The 23,588-nt window shown below is 40.8% G+C and overlaps 1 protein-coding gene across 1 annotated transcript; it reads right to left on the reverse strand.

Annotated features, from left to right (window-relative positions):
* Positions 1-647: 647 nt before the first annotated feature.
* RASSF4 (Ras association domain family member 4) lies at positions 648-15,622 on the reverse strand. The gene is made up of 10 exons (XM_078859595.1): positions 15,523-15,622; positions 14,967-15,042; positions 10,164-10,312; positions 8,569-8,666; positions 7,602-7,768; positions 5,903-6,004; positions 5,031-5,082; positions 4,015-4,136; positions 2,762-2,859; positions 648-2,648 (listed from the first exon to the last, which is right to left on the reverse strand). The coding sequence occupies exons 1-10, from the start codon at positions 15,591-15,593 to the stop codon at positions 2,579-2,581; spliced, it is 1,005 nt and encodes a 334-aa protein (XP_078715721.1). The 5' UTR covers positions 15,594-15,622; the 3' UTR covers positions 648-2,578.
* Between the last annotated feature and the right edge of the window lie 7,966 nt (positions 15,623-23,588).

Here is a 23,588-nt window from a genome sequence, read left to right on the forward strand (position 1 = left end):
CTTTTTGTTTCCGTGACAAATCCCTTACCAATTGGCCTTGTCGGGTGGTGGAGGGTTTCGACACGTCTATAATTACGCGATCTAACCCAAAAACATTTATATGCATATTTAATATGAACACACGTGCATGTGTGGAGATTCCAAAAGTTTTTTAAACAGTATTGTTAATTTGCTTTACGCAAATTTCATGCGGTACAAAAGCACGTTGGACATAATGGGGGCAGAATGTAACTTTATGAATTTACATGTATATTGGACTTAGAAAAATATTACAATTTCCTTGTCAGTGACAGTACTTGTTAGTTAATGCTACGATCATAAAAAAATTATCGAGACAATGTGTGAGTCGTACCTTTATATTACGAGGCCAATGATAGCATCAGTGTCAGAATGCTGCGAGATCATTTATTTTGCTATGCTGAAAATGTTTGAAATATTTTCAACGGTAAATTCGATTGACAATGACTTGCATTGTGGCTTACCTAAATGAACCTAACGCAATTGCGTATAGTGTAATTCTAAGCCATTTTAGTCATAGGTGCCTCGTTAACATAGGATAAAATAAATTACATAAAGTATTACGTGGGAAAATGTCCTTTATTGGTCATTGAACAATCAACTCTAAAACAAATGAGCGAATGCACAATTAACTTGGTCTTTTATTGCAATTTTATAATGAAAAGACAGTGCACATTTTTTATTCTACATGTTGAAAAATATTTCGCGACAAATAAGACAAAAAAGCTCAAGCATGTGCTTGGAAATGTATCACCATCTCTTACAGAAGTGAATAACATAACCAAAGGCTTCATGCTTGAACAATGCAATTAAAGCAAAGACGTAAGGCAAAATTATTCAGGCCCCTTGCAGTAAACAAAAAATGTCAAGACCACAAAGGCAAATTGCACAGTTGTCATGAAAATGCAACTTTTGCACATACACTTTGATGTAAAATACATACAGTAAATATAAATGTAGATAAAAAAATAATGATTGTGCATAATTACACATTATCACATTAGAAAGTGGTATTAAAGACATAATATCCAAGTATATCACAGCTTAGGCAATTAGTTGTGTGTAAAGTCAACACAAGCACTATAGAGAAACAACCGTCAGTAATTATGCTTTCCAATTATCAATCTTTCCACGTTAGCAAAATTTTCAATTCAAATTTAATAACCAATTATACGTCCCGGTCATGTATCCAACATCAACATCCTGTTTGACGTAGTTTCAAATGAAACGCCGTATCCAATTGCTTGTTCAACTTGCCAGTGAGCTGAATCAAGGATGGGTGTTGAACACTTGTAAACAGGACAATTACGGTGCTTGACCGTGTCGAGTGGGTAGGTCTCGACGTAACGAATTTGGTCAGATCATTGCGGCCTAAGCCAAATAAAAATGAGTTTTAATCCATTGTATTGTAAAATAATATTCAATCTAGCCAACATGTGTCTGTTGCAAAAATACACAGGCCCTCAAAAATATAAAACAGAAATGAGATGATAAATACTGGCTCCCCTGCGCAAAGCAGTCATTCGCTCCTCTCCCACATTTCTTCCTTCTGATATTAGGAAGCCACTAGAGCGATGCACTTTTAAATCTAAATTGAAAACTGAATTTTTTAGAAGTTTTTTTGTGTTTAGTTTGTTGTTCACCTCCTGCACCTCCGATTAGCGCGGGTTGTCTACGTACGGTGCGAAAGAAGTTCAACATACATACGTACAACAAGGAATGATGGTACCTTTTATACGTGTAAACAAGCACTTAATAACGTGTACACAAAAAGTAAATTGGAAACATAGACATTTCGGGCAAAGCTGTTCGCTATATTTCTGTGTCAAACCAATTCAATGTAAAAATAAATCAGGAAAATGGTGCAACAAATAAATGTACAGCAGGCTCAACGCATCTTCTTCGTCCGATGTCGCTAACATTCACATTTCACTTCCACTCGTGGCACAGTACAATAACTGCAGTCAAGATTTTCAAGAGGTAATCTTCAAGTAAAACACTGCCCTAAAAACACGATCTGAAAACCAGTCGCTGAAATGTTATACATATAAAAATCGAGTGAATGTTAAGATAATTCAGGTTGAACCTTAAAAATGGTTTTCTTCATGAAAATCATACAACCGTCTTTAGACCTTTTAAATATTTGCTTCATAGACCATACATATAAAAATATATAAGAGACAGAAACTCAACTAAATAGACAATTAACAGGATACCTTAACACGTAATTACCCTCACGATGGAAACCCCCCCAACATTTCTAATACAGTACACATTGCTAATGTATTCTAACTTTATTGCATGTTACGATATTAACATTGTGACAATGCTATAACATTAAGGAGAGCTCAGTGTCTAAAAGGACACATTTGAAAAACGTGGAAACATTTAGCAAGTGCTCATTGAGAGAAAAAAAAGACAGCTCAAGGAAGAAAAATAGTCTGTTCACGTGCCTCCCGTGAAAAGGGGAAGCTATTTTTGGTCTAGAAAAGGAAGACTTCTTGTGCTAAACAACCCGAGTGTAAAGACCGCCAATTGGTGCAGACTACAAAGGGATTTTTCAGATCTGTATTCCAGCTTCCAACAGCTCCTGGAGTCGTTGTTCTATTACTGACCGCAAAGCATCATATCTGGGAACAGATGAAGACAAACAAGTTAATCGCACAGCTCTTGCGATGTTCATCAACATCAAAACAACACCGAGGCGTCCCGGTGTGCGTTCGTGCTGCAACATAGGACTCACTTCCTCTTGAGTTTATTTTCCTCCCGTACTTCTTCCTCTTTCAGCTTGGACACAAAACTCTCCAGGACTGGCATCTCAAACTGGATGTATTGCGCCACCTGTGTATCGCAACAAAGAGTCACTCAATTTAATTCGGGGGAAAAAAAAAAACAGTGAATTTATCAATCATAAACATCATTCTTTATGCAGGATGTTTAGTCAATTTCAATAATGAGTGTTTGGCTTGTGGGAGGAAACCAGAGTATGCAGAGAAAACCCATGCACATGATCACGGGGTGACGCTCAACACTGCCATCTGCTGGACATCTTGCAGCCCCAGCTGACAACACCCTGCAAGCTCTGGGGACTCCCCTCCCACATACGAACCAGGTTCGACATTGCATAGCTTCCGAGATCTGACCAGACTGGGCACACTTAGGGTTACATGGTCTGGCGATTTAAAGCTTAAATATAAACTGTACTTGAAATGTTAGCATAATTAAATAGTACAGTAAAACCTTGGATTGCGAGCATAATTCGTTCCGGAAACGTGTTTGTAATCCAAAACATTCGTATATGAAAGCACTGGTATACGAGTTGTGATCACGTGACGCTCGGCAGACAAAGCGTATACGTACTACTCGTACTGCAAGACCTCGCTCGTTTATCAAATTAATATTTATTTTAAAAAATTGCTCGTCTTGCAAAACACTCGCAGACCAAGTTACTCGCAATCCAAGGTTTTACTGGACATTGAAATGCAAAGGAGCCCTCTTTAACCAACTGGGGCTATCGATGTAAGAAACTGTCAACATGGAGACCTATGCTACCATAATATAAAATGAAAGGCTCTGATTCTCAACAACGCTCTTTCAGTATGTGGCACATTTAGTTTGGTAATCTCACCATGATGCATGATTAAATATGAAGTGAACCAAGCCTATAGATTGAAAGGAACAATAACCCCATACCAGCTCAGACTCTCATCAACCCACACCTATCCACATAAGCTTGAACCATTTTCAATTCACATCTTCAGCATATTCATCATCATACACATAAACTGAGCCTTTCAACTATGTTAGACATTGAATATATGAATACTGAACATATGCAAAATACATGTTTAATGGACAGTACTTGCATTAAGGCTAAAACTGTACACCAAACTTGTACGGTTATTTCTATAATAATTGCTGTTATTTATTTGATTTCCAAATAAAATGATAGCATTAAAACCAACAGTAATAAGAGGACTACAATTGTAAACTGACATCATGCGTGACCTCCTCGCCCAGATCCTCCTCCATGAGGAAGAGTCTGGCTATCTTCTCGCTGGGTCCGTGCAGGATCCTCGTGATCAGTGGAAACTCCGACACTTTCAGGCGCCGCTTTTCTGCATTCAAACATAAATGGAGACAGAATAAGCCACTAGTAAGGGAAAGATTTAGTTATTGGTGGAGGTGCAGCCCTGCAGTACATTAAAACAAAAAAACTATTAAACTATTTTTATTTTTCGATTTAAAGCTTTCGTGACTGCAGGTATTCATCTTCTTGGTTCTTTCGGTAAAGTCACATAGAAGGGAAGTAATAAAATAATAAAAATAAAACATAATAAAATAATTCTCACGTTTCGGCTACAACGCAAGCAGCCGTCTTCAGGTGAAGATTATTTTCTCAGGTAAGGCCCGTTGAGCTATATAGCTTTTTTTTCAGAAGCAACCTGGCCAATAATGATAGCTCAATGAAGTGGCCTATCATGTGGAAATCTATAGCAGCCAAATACTCTAAACGCGTGATTCTAAATGTGGAGGGAAAAACAGGAGAATGCGGAGAAAAATCCACTCGACCACGGGGAGAACATGCAAACTCCAGGTGTCAGGGTCGGGATCGACCCGCGACCTCTTGTATACCAGGAGAGCTAGATAACATCTCGCCACCGTGGTGCCCCTCTCCTCTTGCTCATGCCACTGCCAGGAAAACAGCCTCCACTAGAAAGAGCTCTCAAGCCCATCTAGATTATATGTTTGGCTTCCTTTTCCAAGTTGCCCTAACGTCTTGGAAGTGGTGGCGTACCATTTGACGCTGCCAAATGTAACCAGCCGATTAACCAACTGCATGGTACACATTTACACTGATGGGGGGACAGAAGTCGGGGAAAAGTTTAAGAAATGTGTACATTGTTTTAACTGTTGAGCCGGGAGATAAAAACGGACAATTGCTGGCTGGTGAAGTCAAGTGTGCCATGCGGCAGCGTCCCCAATACTTAATGGCTGTATGAAAAATGTACCTCCGGTGGTTCGAACTATGTACAGTGCAAAGTCGCTTGAGTTGTTTTCCACCTGTGTATCAACAAAAAAAGAAATAGAGAAATGGAGTGTTAAAATCGTTTATCACACAATCTCCACCATCAAATTTGTGATCTCGGGGTTGCAATGTAAATTGTATTTTCGCTGAAAAAATTCCGAGTTATATTTTTTTAAACTGGGGTCGGCAATGACGGAAATGTACAGATAGATAAATTAAAGTCAAACATAAAATGGGACCTTTTTGCCAGTATCAAAGTATGAAAAAATAACATTAGGCTTTACCCTTTCTAGCAATAAAACAGGTGTTAAGATATTCTTGGTTCTTTCGGTAAAGTCACGTAGATAGAAATCAAAAATCTAAATTAAAAGCAAAAAACCCACGACGTTTCGATCGCAACATAAGCGGTCTTCTTCAGGTGTTGCGATCGAAATGTCGTGGGGTTTTTGCTTTTAATTTAGATTTTGTTTTCTATGTGACTTTACCGAAAGAACCAAGAATATGAATTCCTGCAGTCACGAAAGTTTTAAAGTGTTAAGATGTTCAAACACCAAATATAAACCTTTGCAAGGAATCCAGTTCACATTCACCACATGTACTTGTGATGAACATGCATTCTCTGGTCTGACACTGGTGAAACTAGGCCCTTAAGAAGGCTGTCCTCTGTTCTAGGCCAATCAGTTTCAAAGACAATGCATATATATTATCAGAGCATGTTTGTTTACATGCAATTAATTTAGCAAAAACACCAAGATGATCATTCACAATAAATCTGGTAGATTTGTATTTCAGCACCAGAATGTTCAGGCAGAGATAAAACTCACGAATTATATATTTTCTGTTTCAAATACTCACCCTAAATTTGTACAGCAGAGATGACACCACCTCTGGAGAAGTCATATTGCTGCTTACTCTCACACTTGTTACAGAGCCATAGGTTGGTGTGAAAACAGATGTCTGCAAAAACAAGTAGAAAAGAAACACATTCAAACTTTCCCACGTATAAAACGTATCTTTGCTTTAAAAGCAATTTAAAAGAAACACTTATTAAACACTTGACATTCTTTGGGCCTTTCGGTAAAGTCACGTAGATAGAAAAATCATAAAACAAATCACGACGTTTCAATCGCAACACAAGCAATCGTCTTTAGGTGAAAAAATACAGCAGGTGAACTGCTGAGGCAGGAAATCTGTTAAAATATCTAATAGTTGTGTGGAAACCCTCCCCCCGTAGAGGCGGTCAAATCTTAATTTGACAAATTGTTTAAATCCGATTTCTATTCCATAACAAATAAACCAAATGCCCAGTTACAACAGAATGAAAGAAAACCCCAACAGACGACAATTATTTATTGTGCAGAGCGTGTGTCCTTCAGCTGGCGATTGGATGTTCCAAGTGGACTGTGACCCTCAAAGAAATGGCATCGCCACCCCCGTGGTCGCCGCCCCCATGATCCGTGGGTCAAACAAATCACTCGAGGCGCTGATGTACGGCAGCAAGCGCAGTTGACGTGAATGCTGTCGCGAGAGGTCACACGTTTGGCGCAATGGTCCTTCGCTGACTACGCGTGATGAATTAATGAATGAGAGATTGGCGTGTTACCCTTTCCAAGCTGTGTATTTTCTTTAGGTTACTCCAGTTTCCTCCAACATGCTAAACATTCATTCATGTCAATGGCCAAACATCTGAATGCAGAAGCCAAAAGAAAAAGAGACTCAGGGAGGCTTTCCACGGTAAAGTTAATAATTCCATTATTGTTATTGTACGACTTGTTGATATTTTGGTTGAACATTTTCTCAACTCAAATTCAAGGTATCTCTAACCCTATTTACTCCAAACAGTGGTATTCATGTTATAATCCCAGGAAGCTAATGAGCTGAACTGATCCCTGTGACCATACTTCACTATGCTGGTCAATGCAGGTTAGTAAAGGCAGGTAGAACAGACATTGGGGCATAAAAGTACATACAAAAATGGATGTTGGATATTGTCCTCTGTTACCCACAACATAACCCTCGCAGCCTAGAAGACCTGTAATGTTTGGTGGTCACCCATCCACGCACTATCCAGGCTCAAAACTTGCTGGGTTTCCGTGGCATTCGTGATTTGGTCATAGTGTAAAGCAGCAGTTCACAACCTACGGTCTGCAAAGCTGTGGGGAAGTGGACCGTGGAACTGTTGCGGATACTGTATGACTTTTTTTCCCAAAGCAGCATATTTTCTTTCCTACCCATTGCACAACTATTTAGATTTTATTCATAACGGTCGACTATTGACTGAAACTGCTGATTGATGGCATTGAGTACTGGTGCCATACAATGCATTTGGTGAGAGACAGGAAATTGGTGGAAATCCACCAACATTTTTTGAAAACTGACAGCAGTCCAGGGGTCCAAAAAGTTTGGAAACCACTGGGCTAAAAGTATAATTTATGTACAGACTTTCTGGTGTACGCATTATGTAAGCGTGCGAGCATGCGTTTTATAAATTATAAACCAGAAAAATACTCCCAAGGAGCCGAAAATATATGCGAAGCTGCGGAGGCGAGCTCGCCTTGTGGTTGTAGTAATGTCCGTTGATTGAGAAACGGTTCCTCCGCAAACGCTGCATGTCAGCTGCCGACCGTCTGTTCACGCTGTGACGGAGGAAACAGCTGGCGTCGCTTTTGGTGCGTGGCAGCCTTGGCTCAAACTCGAGCTCCTTCTCCACTGGCAAAGAGTCTGATTCAAAAGGAGAGCATTGTTTCAGTTCAGGTTGAGACAAATGTGCTTATTTTGTCACTCACAAATAGTGTTTCAAATATTCTTATTGTACCAACTAGGAAACACATGTTCTAAATATGTACAAGTCTTAGCTTTATTACGATGTACAAAAACGTTAACTTTATTTATCAGCAGCATGTTTTATAAGAAGTCAAATGATAGAGAATGGAATTTTTTTTTATCAAGTGTCGTATGCTAAAACAGGCAAATTCAATGTGTTAGGACGTATTTACATCTCATAAGCTGCCCTACCCCCTCCACCTGCATACTGAGTCCAAGTAACTGAGAATATGAAATATTAATACCTTACAACTGTATTCCTTGTAAAGGCAAATGCGTGCGAATCAACTGTGATTAACAATCTATTTTTATGTAATTACAATAACCCACGCCCTCTGCTCTCCGTACCTAATTAGCTCAAAGTAACGATAAAATCTTGCTCTATTTAAGACCAAAGCAGGTGGATTGCTTCACTATTCTGGCACATCGCCCGATGATGCTGGATGTAATTACCAGCGAAACGTCTACTAAAATTGCAAATGTTGTAGATTTTCTCTCCAACACACAGGTGAGCTGAAGTAGTAACTAATTGGCACTTTCTGTTTACATGACGAATCTTTCTGGCTGTGTCGGGTGGTGGAGGGTTACGACACATTTATACTTACAAATTCTATCCAAAAAACCTTTATCATGAATAACATTGGTCGTGAAAGCCGACGTGTGAAACTGAATGATTAATAGCCAAGTAACACACGTACCTTCCACATCATTCATTTTTTGGGTTTTGGTCGGCAATTCACATTTATCAACAATATCTTCCTTTTTCTCTTCTGTTACCACCCAGCACGCCATACCCCTGTGGGAAATGAAAATAGAAAAATTAAGTGTCTACAATCTGGAAGCACGCAACCCAACTTTTAGCGAGCAACTATTATAAGACAATGGAAACATTATTCTAATACTGGGTTACCACGGCATTGAGAACTGTACATCACAAGACAAATAATCACACACTTAACCACAAGTATATTTATTGACTGTACATTTGCATCGTGCAATTGAACTATTTTTGAAGACCTGCTTCTTGTGAGATGATGTATACTGTTCAATTACAACTTTAATTAGTTTTTTTTTATATTTGCCCAATATGTGAGCCTATATTTATAAAGCTTCATGAACACAATAAAAAAACCCTAATCTATTCGCAATTCCACCATAAAACCAAACTTTTCATTATAATGTTGAATTCAACAGCAGTCGAAACATTCTTATTCATGTGCAAACTATGGCAATGCAAAATACACCCTTATTCTAAACTCCATGAACAGCTGACACAATTGGCACATCCTCCGCTAACCTCCTGGTAATCCTCTGACCTTTCATTACCTTTCACTCCATTTATGTCACTGTCTTCTCATCAGTCATAAAATTCCTCCCCATGTTGCCCAACATTGCTACTGTTCTACTCTCATCCCATTGCCAGCTCTATGCATCTTACTGTCCACGTCGCTCGCTCACATCTATTGTTCACCTTGGATTTGTCCCGCCTCACCTCACCCTGTACCCCTGCATCCCGTCAGCAGCCTTCCTGTCCCATGTGCCTTCGGCCTATTTTAAATTCATGAATTAACCTTCCACCATGAGCCAAACAAGGCATCTTCCTACTACACTGAAATGCCCCCCTGAGCATTGGTATGAATATATTACATTTCGCGTATGTGCCAAGAGACACTTCAAATTGTGTAAGTCCATTTTTATTTTTCATGGTTTCTTTTTCGGCAGACAATGGAAACTCCTAATGTGGCATATCACCAATTCACCTTAAGCTTGGTTAGTACTCGGATGGGTAACACTACCAGGTGATGTTGGCATGGGCCTATGAGGTGGCCAAAAGTTTGGTAGCGGTGGGTGTTACTTTTCATATGCATGTTTATGTAACCTCTCATATGTGTGGATTTTCTCTGGGGGCTCTGGTTTCCTCCAAAATGTCAAGCATTAATTAATGTTATTGACCAAACAAGACTCAGCCGAAAAAAAAGTATTGTCTATGATCCTAATGCACTTCTGGAATTATCATATAAACTCTATTATTGCTAAGCCTTTGAAACTAAAACCATTCAATGCTGAAGATGTATTACTTCACACAATGGGAAATGCAAGAAGCTTTTAAATGTGACATTACATGCACACCATCATGGTCATTTACATTGATTTTTTTTTTATATAGAACTGCTTTTTGTGGTTAGTTTGTTGTCCTTTTCCCGCCCCTCCGATTAGCTCGGTTGGCTACGTACGGTGCAAAAGAAGTTCAACATACATATATACATCCATCAATGAATGGAAACAGTTTTACCGCCTCTTCGGCAGCTTCCCCGGGTCCTTTGCTTCTGGAGGTGAAGGGATGTGAATTCGTTCATTGTCGTCGTGTAACTGCAAGCGAATGGGCCGTCGCAGACCCCACGCAATGTTCAGCAGGCCTTCGATGATCAGTTGACCATCATCCTGATGAAGATCATAACGCACACCATCATGGTCATCTAGAGCAATGTTCAACAAAACACATGGTGGTGTGAATTACTAGTTGGAGCACACCAATGTGTTGGAGAGTAAACCCACAATATTTACAATTCGAGTACTACGTTTCGCCGGTAATTATAACCGGCCTCATCAGGTGACAGCCAGAATTGTTTACGTGATAAACCTTACTGATTGGCTGTGTCGGGTGGTTGCGGTTTTAAAGACACATTGATATCCATGCAATCTAACCCAAAAAAAATCTCGATTATGGATAACATTGGTCACAAAAGCCTACGTCTTAAACTGGCTTGAATCCACTGAAAGTTTGGAGTTATTTCACTTTACCAGTTTACATATGTGGTGGGTTCACTCGTGACACGGACGACGTAGTCGAGGCACAACGTTTATTGCAATACTTGGTCAAAGATACAACACTTGAAAGGGTAACGGCCCCTTCACCCGTACTCAACAGGAATGCACCCCCAGCACTATCCCCGACTGATCTACTCCCAGTCCTCCGCTAAGAGTGCTAGGGGAGGCTATCTGATCCGGTCCTGGTTAAGCACGGATCCCGGCACCCAGCCAACCAGACCGGCTCTTACAAGAACAGCGGTCCTGAGGCTCTAAGGGCTGCGCCACTGGCTTGCCCTGCCCGGCCCTGACAAGGACAGCGAGCCAGGGGAGTTCCAGGGCCTATCTGCCGGTCTTCAGTCTTCGCTGGTTAAAGCTTTACACTCCAACCACGAGCCCTCTGGCTCCCCGCCTTTTATACCAATTTCCCCCGAGGGGTGGGGGCTATGGGGGATCCCAGCGACCACCCACAGCCCCCCAGGGTTAACCGTTGCGGACGTGGATGTAGACACCCCTGTGTGGGTGTAGACACCCCTGTGTTTGTCCGCTTTCCCTCCCACAACACCCCTACACATATATTGAAAATGGAATTTTGAAAATTGTGTGATCATCATTAGCTGTATTCGTGTTTCTGCATAACTAACAAAAAAACACCTATGAATGTAAATTTAAAGTTCATTTTATTTTTATTCATATACTGGAAATAAGGCCCACAGCTAGAATAAGAAAATGTGTCAAAAGAATGACAGTATGCGCAGTATTTAATGATTATTTTCTGTGATCCATTCATGTTTTTAATAAAGAAAAAGATAAAGCTTAAATTGCTGCTTTTAATTTAAAAAAACAGGGTATAAAGAATAACTATTTTCTTCCATTAAAAAATATTTAAGTGTGGTGAGTATGCATTCTTGTATAAAAGAAACCACTTCAACCCATAACATTATAAGACACAGATGTTGGCAAGTGAAGTTTCAATTGATATGAACAATCACAGTTATGAAATAAGATTTTTTTTTAAAGAGCCACACATTTAGTTCAGGCTTCCACTCAATAAATGTTATACAGCATTAAGTCCCCTGGTAACTAAAGACATTATATAAATGTACAGCGCTTTCTTAATCCACTGGTGGATGGAGGGCTCCCCACACTGCATAAGTTATGGAGGTTATTTCATCGCGCCAGATTAGCATAGCATTTGTGAAAAGGGAGGACAGAGACTGATATAGGAACAATTCGCCGCTAGCCATGGCAAGGAATCGACCTCAAGTCACCTGGTTCATCGTTTGGCGCACCAACCACTGTGTTACCGCTTTTGCTATTGCATTCTCTATCAGGCGTGTAACATGTAAATGTCAAGCTACATATTTTCCAATGTGAAAAGAACAAACACTACTGTTTTAGAGCCATGAGAAACTTGTGACTTGGGCATCATTCATAAACGATGTATTTTAGCAACCAAAACGCAAAGTCACCACACATTTGAATAATAATAAACTACCTTGAATGGATTTATTGTTGCACAGTTAGTGGTATTTAGGCATCATGTGGTGCTATGTTTTATAACATTTATTTAATACAATTTTCCTTATTTATTCAGTAAGCTCTCACTGAGTCACAAAGCTACATTTCAGGAGGACTATTTTGCAAGGTTGGGCCAATTATTTTTCCAAGTCATTTACCTGTTCGGTAAAACATACACGGGGCATTCAAATTATTACAAAATGAAACGAAACTACTTTGAATGTTCATTGGTTTGATTAAAACTTGATCCTGGTTGAAAAACTATAGTCCTTATCAAGCTGGCTTATATTCCAACTGGCTAAAAAGAGCATACAATAAATGCATTCAGATGTGCTAAATACTAAAACAAAATTCTCACAAATTTAGAAACAGAGAACACAGCCTGATGATGATGCTAGTTGTAATTACTGGCGAAACGTCGTACTCAGATTTTAAATGTTGTGGCTTGGCTCTCCAACACACCGGTTCGCTGTATGAGTGACGAATTGGCATGTTCTGTTCATGTGGCAACCCTTACTAACCCAAATATACAGACTAATCAATTTTACAGGCTACTAATATTTGTAGACCAATGTATTACTCTAAGGATTACACAAATACGAACATGGTATTAGGCGGACGAATATATAACACAGAGCGATGAGTACAAAGAGGCATACGTCTGTGGATACAGAGCGGTAATACATATTGAAGATAATTATGCAGACATAGAAGTTGATCCCGGAAGTTGCACGTGATTTCCGCAGAGGGTATAAAATATGCTGCAAGACGCCACCTTCAGTGAAGATGCCAAACCAGCAGTTCAGTCAAATCAAAATCTGGTGATTCTGAATTGAACAAGAAAGGCACCTTGCAACAGAGGTGGTCCAACAACCTGCAAAATCTTTGCACTTCAACTCAACTTTACGGTGAGATCAATTACACTACTTTACATGCAGCTTTTGTTTGCAGGTGGAAACTGTGAACTAAGACCATAAACTGGACTGTATCTATGTTTGATTATATCCAGTATTTCGTTGTTATGCCATATTGATAAAGCATGAATTGTGTCAAGAATATAAATGCAAATACGTCAAGCATTATTGATGAATTATAAATCATTATTTTTATTCTGTGATGCAAATAACAAATTAAATTCAGAAACGAAAATGTCACTCTACATGACGTGAGTTTGTATATGAAGTTATACCTTCATTGACTGCAATAATAACTGTTTAGAAAATTTTAACTAATACCGTACTATTTTAAAATATGCTTGAACTATAATATTGTCGTGTTTAATTGAAAAGACAAAATAGTGTGCTTTAGAAACTGTATACAGTACAGCTGACCCATATTTCCATGCACTTCCCTAGCCATGGAAATAGAAAACATCAACCTTGGAGGCTACTTACCAAGCATCTCTGAGGCCTCAGAGATGGTGACAAGCTCAAGATTGTTGGAGCAAAGTGTTGGCATGGCCCACATTTCAGATCGCAAACAGAACAAAGTCCAGCCATATATCCCCACTACTCAAAGACATTTCAAATATGGATATGTTAGCTCTACAAGACGCAAACTCAGCACACCAACTTGTTTTGATGCATTTATGTACAACAACCAACAAATCAACTTGGAAAATGTACAAGTGATGTCAAACATCACCGGAACGCTCAGTGAGATACATAACAAATCGACAATCCCGTCCGTTGACCTCACAACAACACTTGTAAGAATGAACAAGAGAGTCGCATCTACAAGATACTCAGTGGTTGATCACAACTTCACAGACAGTGACTACATGGATTCCATCAAGAAGCTGGCAGAACCAAGCATCCCGTTTACTTTTGGTAGATCCAATTGCACAGATGGCTAGAAAAAGCCAAAATTGAAACAGCCTTTAAAAAATTGTGAATGGGCTAGACAATACAAAAAACGTAAGTGGCTTCATAACTCCTCATTGACACTTAATATGCTGGTGTCTGTCAGGTAGCTATGGTTACAGTCGATATATCTTTAAAAAACTTCATTCACAAAATGCAGTTGCTCTCCCAATTAAACATTTTCAAAAGTATATTCAGCCTTTTGTCAACCCACTGTTTTGTAAAAAATACGGAGTCTCTGTCTTGTATCAACTCGTACTGGATATACTGTCTTGTTTGTATGAATAATCAATGTACAATTAGAATCAATGTGGGTAGCAATGGGAAGTACAACAAAATCCCTTGTGGTACTGTATTTCTATGATCACAACTTTCACCAACCCACATTGACTAGCATGGTGAAGTATGGTCAGATAAGCCATCTCCAACCCACATTTGTATGGGAGGCCTTCATTTAGCAGTGCATTGCTAAAGGCTCTACGTGTACATAAGAATAAATTATCAAAACAATAGTTATACACGAGATAAAAAATACAGGAACAATAACTAAAGAAACAAGCTGTTAAATTTCGATTTAAAGTTTTCGTGACTGCAGGGACTCATCTTCTTGGTTCTTTCGGTAAAGTCACGTAGAAGGGAAAGAACCAAGAAGATGAAACAAGCTGTTATTGAACAGTTTTAGAATTAAATCATAATTTAATATGTAAAATCACACGCATTATAAGACTAATATATTTTTTCTTGCATTAAGTTTGAAACTTTTCCTGCCAATATCGCCAAAATATAAAATTGTGCTGGTCAACTACATTGATTATAGTGTTAAGATCAAAGTCAATTCACTTGTTAGTAATGTACATGTGAATGGTAAATGTCGACTGTGTTAAAGTGTGCGTTTTACCACTTACCTCTCTGTACCGCAGTTGTAAAGTCTTTCCTTCATGATAACAGTTATAAATCCTCAACTGGGCCATGAGATCTGACCTGTACGGGAAAAAACATATACAAACTAGCATTAGTTCATTTGTTACCCTAGTGACAACAGTAAATAAAGTTAAACAACATAAATAATGTTGAATAGTATACACAAAAAATAGGACACTGCCATGGTGTAACAATTAGCACTCTGAACTTGCAAACCAGAGGTCACTGGTTTTATTTGCCGTGAAGAAAACAATGGGACAGTTTCTTAAATCCCCTCTGTTTTGTCCACACGGAGGTGTTTGTCAATCGGCAGGTTACGGTGGAGGAATACATTCTTCTTCCAAGCCATCTGGTCAGCATGGACGATGAAGTCAAAATACCATCTAAGAGAGGGTATCTAAAGCTCCGTCTAGTAGAGACCCTGAGCAAGAAATGTCATGGCTGCAGCTTTACTTTTACCATTCAAAAATGTATACACTCAATAACAAATGGTGTTGTTACTGTGGGGGGAAGGGGGAAAGGCAACGTAATGGGACTTACTTAGAGATGATCTTGCCTTCACCAATGCATAATCTGGTGGAGTCATCACATCCAACTAAATCATCTCCCATGCTCCCGCTAAACCAGACTTTTAACAAACCTAGACAAATCAGAACAAAAATGTTATGGTATACAGTATTATGTATCAGGCTCATCTCAATTCCATCCACATTTCAAACATGCATATGCACATTTGTGTTGGGCATGCTTTAAAGAAATTGATACATATGATAAAGTACATATAAAAATGTTGTGTTCTATAAAATAATGTACAATGAACTACAAGCCTGGGTTTTTACGAACCATGTACTGTACAATACATTACTGAGGCACACTGCAGTGACAGCATATGCAACTTACAACAGGAACAGGACACAATTTTAGCCACAGAATGTACAAATTATGTGTATACGTGCATCACGAAAGCACTTTACTGTCCAGTAATTAGTGTCTTTCAAAAATGTAATTCTGATTTAATGTTAACATATTGGTACCAGAGTTAGAGGAGCAGATGGCACTTAACATAATTAGTAATTTCTCAGTAATCCTATTATGAAAATGGGCCAAAACAAAAACACCTTCATCAGACACTGACTGTTTCAATGGCCATGAGTGTATTCGTTTAAGAAACAAATATCAATTTCCACATTCAAAAAAAGAAGACAATTCCAAATTACAATATTCAGAGAACAGTACTGGCTAACTATCACAGAGTGTTTCGAATTACAATAACGCACATTTTTGTTGGTTGCAGCCAAAACATTGCAATTTCTCATTGCGGTAGTTACTTTGTCAAGGATAGGCCTCGACAAGGTAAGGTAAAAGGTAAAAACAACGAGCCTACCTTTACCCTACCTTTTACTTTACCACAATACAATCACTTCTACCCTACCTTTTACCCTTTAGCAGGAAAGGTAAATGGTAAAAAGCAACGGGCCTACCTTTACCCTACCTTTTACCCTTACACCACCTTTTACCCTTACCCCATACAAATGACCCGATTACAGGGTAATTACTGGGGTACTACACATGAAAAAGGTTTATAACGTTAAATGCTAGGTATAGAGCTTCATTCATATAAAATACACGCTTGTTGTCGTTGTTGCTGTTGTATCCTCAAATCTTGTAACTCAATTTTAACCCACTTACCAATGTGGTATCGACTGCAAACGTGGTATACTTATGTCATACTGATGACAATACTATATTCTATCATAAAAAATGAATATTTTTAAACATTATTTTTTATATGTTGTGTTTCGCCTTGGCTCTAATTGTCCACGGTCAACTGACGTTGGCTGTAATTGGCCACAGTCCCTTACGTTATGGCAAGCTTCGGGGCCACTTCCTGGAGTCGTGGAGTTCTGCCATTACTAGTACATTTTATAAAAGCGTGTTTAACATTTTTTTTTAATATTACTTATTAATTGGAGGCCACGGACTGCGCCACGGAGCTTTTAGCGGTAAACAAGGCACCGTATTTACCGGGTAATACTTCACGCTACCTTTACCCTACCGGGTAATTCTTTCGAGCTACCTTTACCCTACCCTTTACCTTACCCCTTGGCATGTCGACACCTTTACCCTTTACCTTTCTACTCGGTAAAAAGCGTAAATTACCTTCCCTTGCCGAGGCCTAGTCAAGGGTGTTTACGTTTAATTGACGAATGCAGTGATTAGTAGTCGCAGTCTGTGCCAAAGTGGCCGGTTTAATCCAACTTTAAAGTTCACGCAAGTACTCCGCCATGGCCCTTTGTCAATCCACTGCTGGATGATGGCCTGCCCATCACGTTCTGCAGTCGTCGGGATGATTTGATCACAATGTGCGATGGTGAAGGTAAAGAAATAAAAGAGTACAATGCAATTGATGCTGTACGTATGTTGATGATGATGCTGCTGCACTAACCCATTGCTGCTGGCCACTGCAAGTTACCGTGCAATGATTAAATAACACGAGATTTCACATTCAAACCTCCTTATTTTACAGTGCTTGATTATTTAACAAAAGAAATGTAGGCTTGATGAGATCAGGACCCATCGCTCTGTGGAATTGATGGGACAATTGAATGAGATCCGTGACGGAACGACTGTGGAGACGGAGCGATTACATCGGTTCGTGTGAGATGTTGGTGGGGGGTGATGGCCTTTATCCAGCAGTGGAGAAACGATGGCTCGTGATGGTAACTTTATAAAGGCCGCGTTCGGTACCAATGTGGATCAACGTTAACCCATTAACATGGACGACGACATCCTTTGTTAACCACGACAAAGCCATTGTTGTCGACACTTTGTTTGCCACAATCGATGCATTACACGTTTAAATAGTATTAGAAAGTCATAACACAAACATTTAAAAATACATAACGATAAAAAAATGTTTAAGTCAATGGGTGTCTCATAACGGTACAAAGCTCTTGCAATGCCCCAGTTTTATATCCACAATACCGTACTGTACTCCATTTCACTTTTACATCATTGTAGCTTAAACGCACACGTTGCAATGCCATTTATACTACAGTGGCACATCACCGAGCGTGCAAACGGAACAATTAAACGTTACGTTCCTTAAAATGTGAACACGAAAGCGGGTTTAGCGGTGCCCCACCACGCGGGCTGCTGCTCTAAGCGACACCGGGCCTCACCTCGCACCCAAGCAGCGAAATGCAAAACAAAATAAAAACAAAAACACTTCCAACCGACGACGACGATAACAAATAAAGGAAAGACACAAACACGCGTACGATTTATGAGGAGAAGAAGAAGAAATAAAAACAATTGTTAATTTGTTTTGTTTTACCCAGCGCTCTTCCGCTTCCGAGTTGAAGCCAACAGAGTGAATGGGGGAGGGAGTGAGGCCGCAGGGGGAGGGCGCCCGTAGGGGGGGGAGGGCGCAGGGGGGGAGGCCGCCCGTAGAGGGGGGGGAGGGCGCCCGTAAGGGGGGGGGGCGCCCATAGGGGGGGGGGCGCAGGGGGGGGAGGGCACAGGGGGGAGGGGGCGCCCGTAGGGGGGGGGGGGCGCCCATAGGGGGGGGGGGCGCAGGGGGGGAGGGCACAGGGGGAGGGGGCGCCCATAGGGGGGGAGGGCACAGGGGGGAGGGGCGCCCGTAGGGGGGGGGGGGCGCCCGTAGGGGGGGGGGGGCGCCCGTAGGGGGGGGGGCCGTAGGGGGGGGGGGGCGCAGGGAGGGGAGGGGCGCGCGCGGCTCACCCCACACACTCATCAGAGAGACTGGGAGACATTCGTCAAACGAGAAGAAGCGTCCCGATTATATTAAACTCGCACTGCGTGTGCTGCTCACTGACTACCACCACCACCGCCGTATTGTTAAAAGTGCATGATGTCTTGTTTGTCAGGCAATGGATACTGGCTACCTGCCATAATATTGTGAAAATACCAGAGGTGGGACAAAGTCATTGTTATGCAAGTCCAAGTCGAGTCGCAAGTCATCAAATTCATGACTCGAGTCTGACTCGAGTCCAAGTCACATGACTCGAGTCCACATCTCATAGGTGGGACAAAGTCATTGTTATGCAAGTCCAAGTCGAGTCGCAAGTCATCAAATTCATGACTCGAGTCTGACTCGAGTCCAAGTCACATGACTCGAGTCCACACCTCTGGAAAATACCACCGCTGTCTCAGTCACCAGGTAGGAGTTTCCACCTATAAAATCCCGAGCCAGATCGAGGTAAGAAGAATCCACAAAATTCGGAACTTTTAAAGTTTCAGGAAGCCTAACAGATAAAAAAAAAATGCCGATCCTGGGGATAAAAAATGACGTCCTGGGAAAACCAGGACAGATGGCAAACATATCACCAATACACAAGGTGTTCCATAAGTCTGGAATCATATGACAATATTTCAAAAAGGCAATAATAACGCTTTTATTCGACACTTCTGCTAAAATGAGTGAGGATGGCAGTGGCTGTCATCGTCGGTGGATCTCCAAAAAGGTCCACTGCGTGGTTTATCTTGTATGGATCCCGTTCCCCTTAACTTTGCAACAAGTTTAGCTCGCGGTCTGGATGCAGTCTGTTAAATTGAACAGCGACCTCCCTCTGACTCCGATTTCCTATGAGTAGAATTATCTGGACTCGTTCTTCCTTACTATGAGAAATATTGGGCCTGCAGAAACCAAAAAAATATTAATTCGTTATTTTTCCATTCTAGATTTGAAGTTTTCGTGACTGCAAGGATCCATATTCTTGGTTATTTCAGTAAAGTCACGTCGGTAAAAATAATAATAATAAAAGATGAATATTTTTATTTATTAATTTAAATCACGACGTTTATGGCGCAATACAAGCGTCCGTCATCAGGTGGTGACAACCACAGCAAGAAAATCGCTGAAGTAGGCAAAAGAGCTGATTGTGACAAGGGATTATATAGCTGAGGAAGGGGGGAGGAGCCAAGGGGAGTGTAGGGGCGGGGCGTGGGTCAGAGGAGAGTGGCAAACACTATCCCAGGGAAACGTGGGTCAGAGTGGAAAGCTGCAGGCTCAGAACAATGCACGGCAAATTTCCAAGTGATGGGAGTGTGCAGGGCTGGGAGTAAGAAACGGGAGATACGGATATGAAAGTGAACTATAAAGCAGCTAAGGTTATTTTTCGTTACGTTTCCCTGCAATTCCAGACTCCACAACAACTGCACATTACCCCAAAAAATTCCTATATAAACCATTTAACCTGAATATTTTTACAAACAAATGTTACTGCATTCTTAACGGTCTCGTTGGCATGATTATAATACCGCGATAGCATTGCATTCTTGTGTGAATTCACGTCATTTAATAAACATTCCTGTATTATTTTCTAGATTTATTTTGCATGATCACCGTTACAAGTGAAATACAGAAATTGCAATGATTCCTAAACCCGGTCATTTTAAAGTGATACATTTTCAGCGTTTTGCAGTCGTGCCATTAAATTATTTTATACATACTCCAGTATTATTCGATATCTATTGTGGATGTGTTAAAACAATTCTTTAAATACAGAACAATAATATTGGTTAATATGCATGAATTGCTGTCATGAATATGAAAATGGTAACCTGAAAAAGTACGCTTCCAATTACAATGTCATTTGCTCAATACTCAACGGGTAACATCTATTTACTAATTTTGCTTCTCGATGGTTTTTCATTTGTTGCTTAGAATCACTGTAGTTTAAATTCCCCTACCTCCTGAACTATACGTTTCATGTCAAGTATTGTTATGTCCTGTAATTAACATTGTCCTCTCTTTGTCGATGTTGAAGTATAACAACCCGCAATTACTTCCTGTGTTACATTTAGTAATGACAGGGATTTTAGTGACAACCTTGGGATTGTCCTTGAGAAGCATACCAATTTAATTTAAAATTGTATCAATTTGTAGTATCTTCATGTTCCTGTAGGCTGTAAACTCTGACATTCTCCGATGCTAAACATACCAATCATCCTCTTATACCTGAACCTTGTACCAACCTTTGTATTGAAGTTACCCATTTTGGTGTTGTACTTTATTTTTGCCCTAATTTAAAATAGGTTAATTTAATGTTTATATTTCAGTCATATTTCAGTCAACTCATATATTTAAATGATCTTTTTTCAGTGGTTCAAAAAGATTCATTTTAGCGAATCAACTGTGAATTAGAGTTCTCTGGAATCCTAAAAACCCACTCCATAATTCAGTACATTAATGTGTCCCTTCTATGGTAGAATAGGTTGGCTCTGTAAATATATAGAATTATCTCATTTTCCCATCACCTAACTGAGCTCAATTATAGTGGATTGCTCAATGTATTACCCTAGGTCCTGTCTCCAGATTAACAAGGTTATCTCCAGTTGGCAAGTAGTACATTGTAGCATTCAAATCCTAAATGCGTATTGTTTTTTCCGAACGGAAATACCCCACACCTTTACACAAAACAGCTCATGCCATGGCTTGTCGAACCAGAACATTTCGGAGACTTAAAGTCCATGGGGGTTATGTGATCATACTTCATTACGCTAGTCAGTGCAAGGTTGAAGTCGGGGAGCATAGTACTCCGGCACAACATTGGATTACCGCACTGCCCTCTGCTGTCCACCACGTAGCTGCTCAGCTAAACTGCAGTGTAATGTATGTGTAGTATTTACCCATCCAAACATTATCGAGGCTCATGCATGCTTCGCTGCAGAGATTTGCAAAAGATGTTCAGGCTTATCTAGAAGTTACGCCATGGTCAATCTGCTGCTGGATGAAATACTTCACACGCCGCATCCATCGGTCACTAAACTGGAATGGTCATTGGATATCAATGCGACGTGGAGAATAATTCGCGCAAGCCACTGATGTTACGGATAAATAACTTCACGGTTTTTTTGCGAATCATCAGCACTGCAAAGTGACCCACCGAACCGGGGCCAGTCCTTACAGTGCAACCTTCTTCTTCCTTGAAAGGTTGATGTAGTTTGAATTCGTATTAAGGTTAAAGCAAATCCCTGTCAACCCCTTATCAGTGCCTACCTTATTACAGACCAATTCAGACCTTATTGGTCACGCCGTGCCATTATAAATATCAACTTCAACCAACAAAGTCCCATCACAAGGGAGAAACACAAATAGACAAAAGGGCTCACAAGTGACATCATCACATTTATCTCCCTAAGCAACGAAACTGGAGGATTTACGCACAAATCTGGCTGTCACCTGATAGTAGTAATCAGGGGCGGTTTCTTCATTAGGGCGATTGGGCGACGCACCACCAATGTCATTCAACCACAGAGTCACGCTAGCCGTCACTGTGCCTCTGGATATAGTCCAATCAGCGTCATGTCACGTTCTGTGGAGTACCGCCTCTTTTTGGGCGATTTCACTCCGGCTGAGAATCGCCCAGAGTGGTCCCATAGACTTACATTCAAAGATGTTTTTTTTCGAACGGGGGGCGCTGCAATGCATTCTCTATGGCTTCCGGGAGGGCTCGCACTAACAAATAATATTGTTGGATGCAACGTGCTTACGTATGATGACGTAAGCACGTTGCATCCAACAATATTATTTGTCGCCACCTAGTGGAATCTTTAATAAAAGAAACTTGAGTGGATTGTATTAATAGTGAGTATAGAAATAAACAAGATGTATTGTAAGAGTCACTTTATTTTTCATTAATATTAAAGAAGTGAAGTTGCCTTTACATGCTTAAGCTGTTAATTTATCCTTTGCATGGGTGGACCTTATCCTTATACATCATCCAGACATTTGCCCCCCCTGAGAGATTTTGCAGGAGCCGCCACTGGTAGTAATTATTGGCGAAACGTCGTACTCAGATTGTAAATGCTGTGGTTTTGCTCTCCAACACAACGGTGTTGCTGTACTAGTCACGAATTGGCGTGTTTTGTTGTACGTGACAAACCTTACTAATCGGTTGTGTCGGGTGGTGGTGGGTTTAACGACACATTTATATTTACGCGATCGAACCCCCCAAAAAAACTAAATAATGGAAAACAAAAATTAGTTTTGCCCGTATTGAAACGGCTGTATGCCGCACGGACCCGAAAACTACATTTCCCTGAATACCCCCAAGGGGTTAAAGCCGTACGGGTTGACAGCTATGAAAACGCATGGGGGTCTAAAAGTGTCCTCGGCGTGATTCCTCCACGTGATGGACGAGAGTGGACGCGGTTATTGAGGAGGGCCTTGGTGAGTGAATTGGGGTGGCTGGGTGGCTGTGTGGAAAAGGGGAGTGGCACGTGGGTGGTCCGACTCGTGGTGCTGGTGGTGCTGCTGGTGGTGCAGTGGCTACGCGCATGCGCGCCACCTATGGCGAAAAGATCAAACAAATCGCGACGCACGCCCCGCCCTGCACCGCCAAGCCCCGCCCCGCCCCGGCCATCTTTGTAGGGGGTTGAACTCTCCCTCACAAACAGCCCGGCAAGTTGACGTCATCAATTCACGACGGGCGAGCGGCGTCGCGTTCGATTGAGGAGGCCAACCCAAGCTCCGCTACCGCCACCAACCCCCTTCCCTACCCAAGATGGCCGCTATTTAGTTCGACGCGCGTATAGTGACGTCTCCCGCGCGCCCAGCGCTCGCTCTCCCGCCCCTCCTC

Source organism: Lampetra fluviatilis, chromosome 9 (assembly GCF_964198595.1).
Source record: "Lampetra fluviatilis chromosome 9, kcLamFluv1.1, whole genome shotgun sequence".
Taxonomy (NCBI): domain Eukaryota; kingdom Metazoa; phylum Chordata; class Hyperoartia; order Petromyzontiformes; family Petromyzontidae; genus Lampetra; species Lampetra fluviatilis.

Excerpts from the sequence above, each read along its gene's own strand:
- RASSF4 (XM_078859595.1), bottom strand. The coding sequence starts at position 15,593 with ATGGGAGATGATTTAGTTGGATGTGATGACTCCACCAGATTATGCATT. Across the intron at positions 10,313-14,966 it reads TACAACTGCGGTACAGAGAG|GATGATGGTCAACTGATCAT; the intron begins GTAAGTGGTAAA and ends GATCTTCATCAG. Across the intron at positions 4,137-5,030 it reads CATAGTTCGAACCACCGGAG|AAAAGCGGCGCCTGAAAGTG; the intron begins GTACATTTTTCA and ends GTTTGAATGCAG.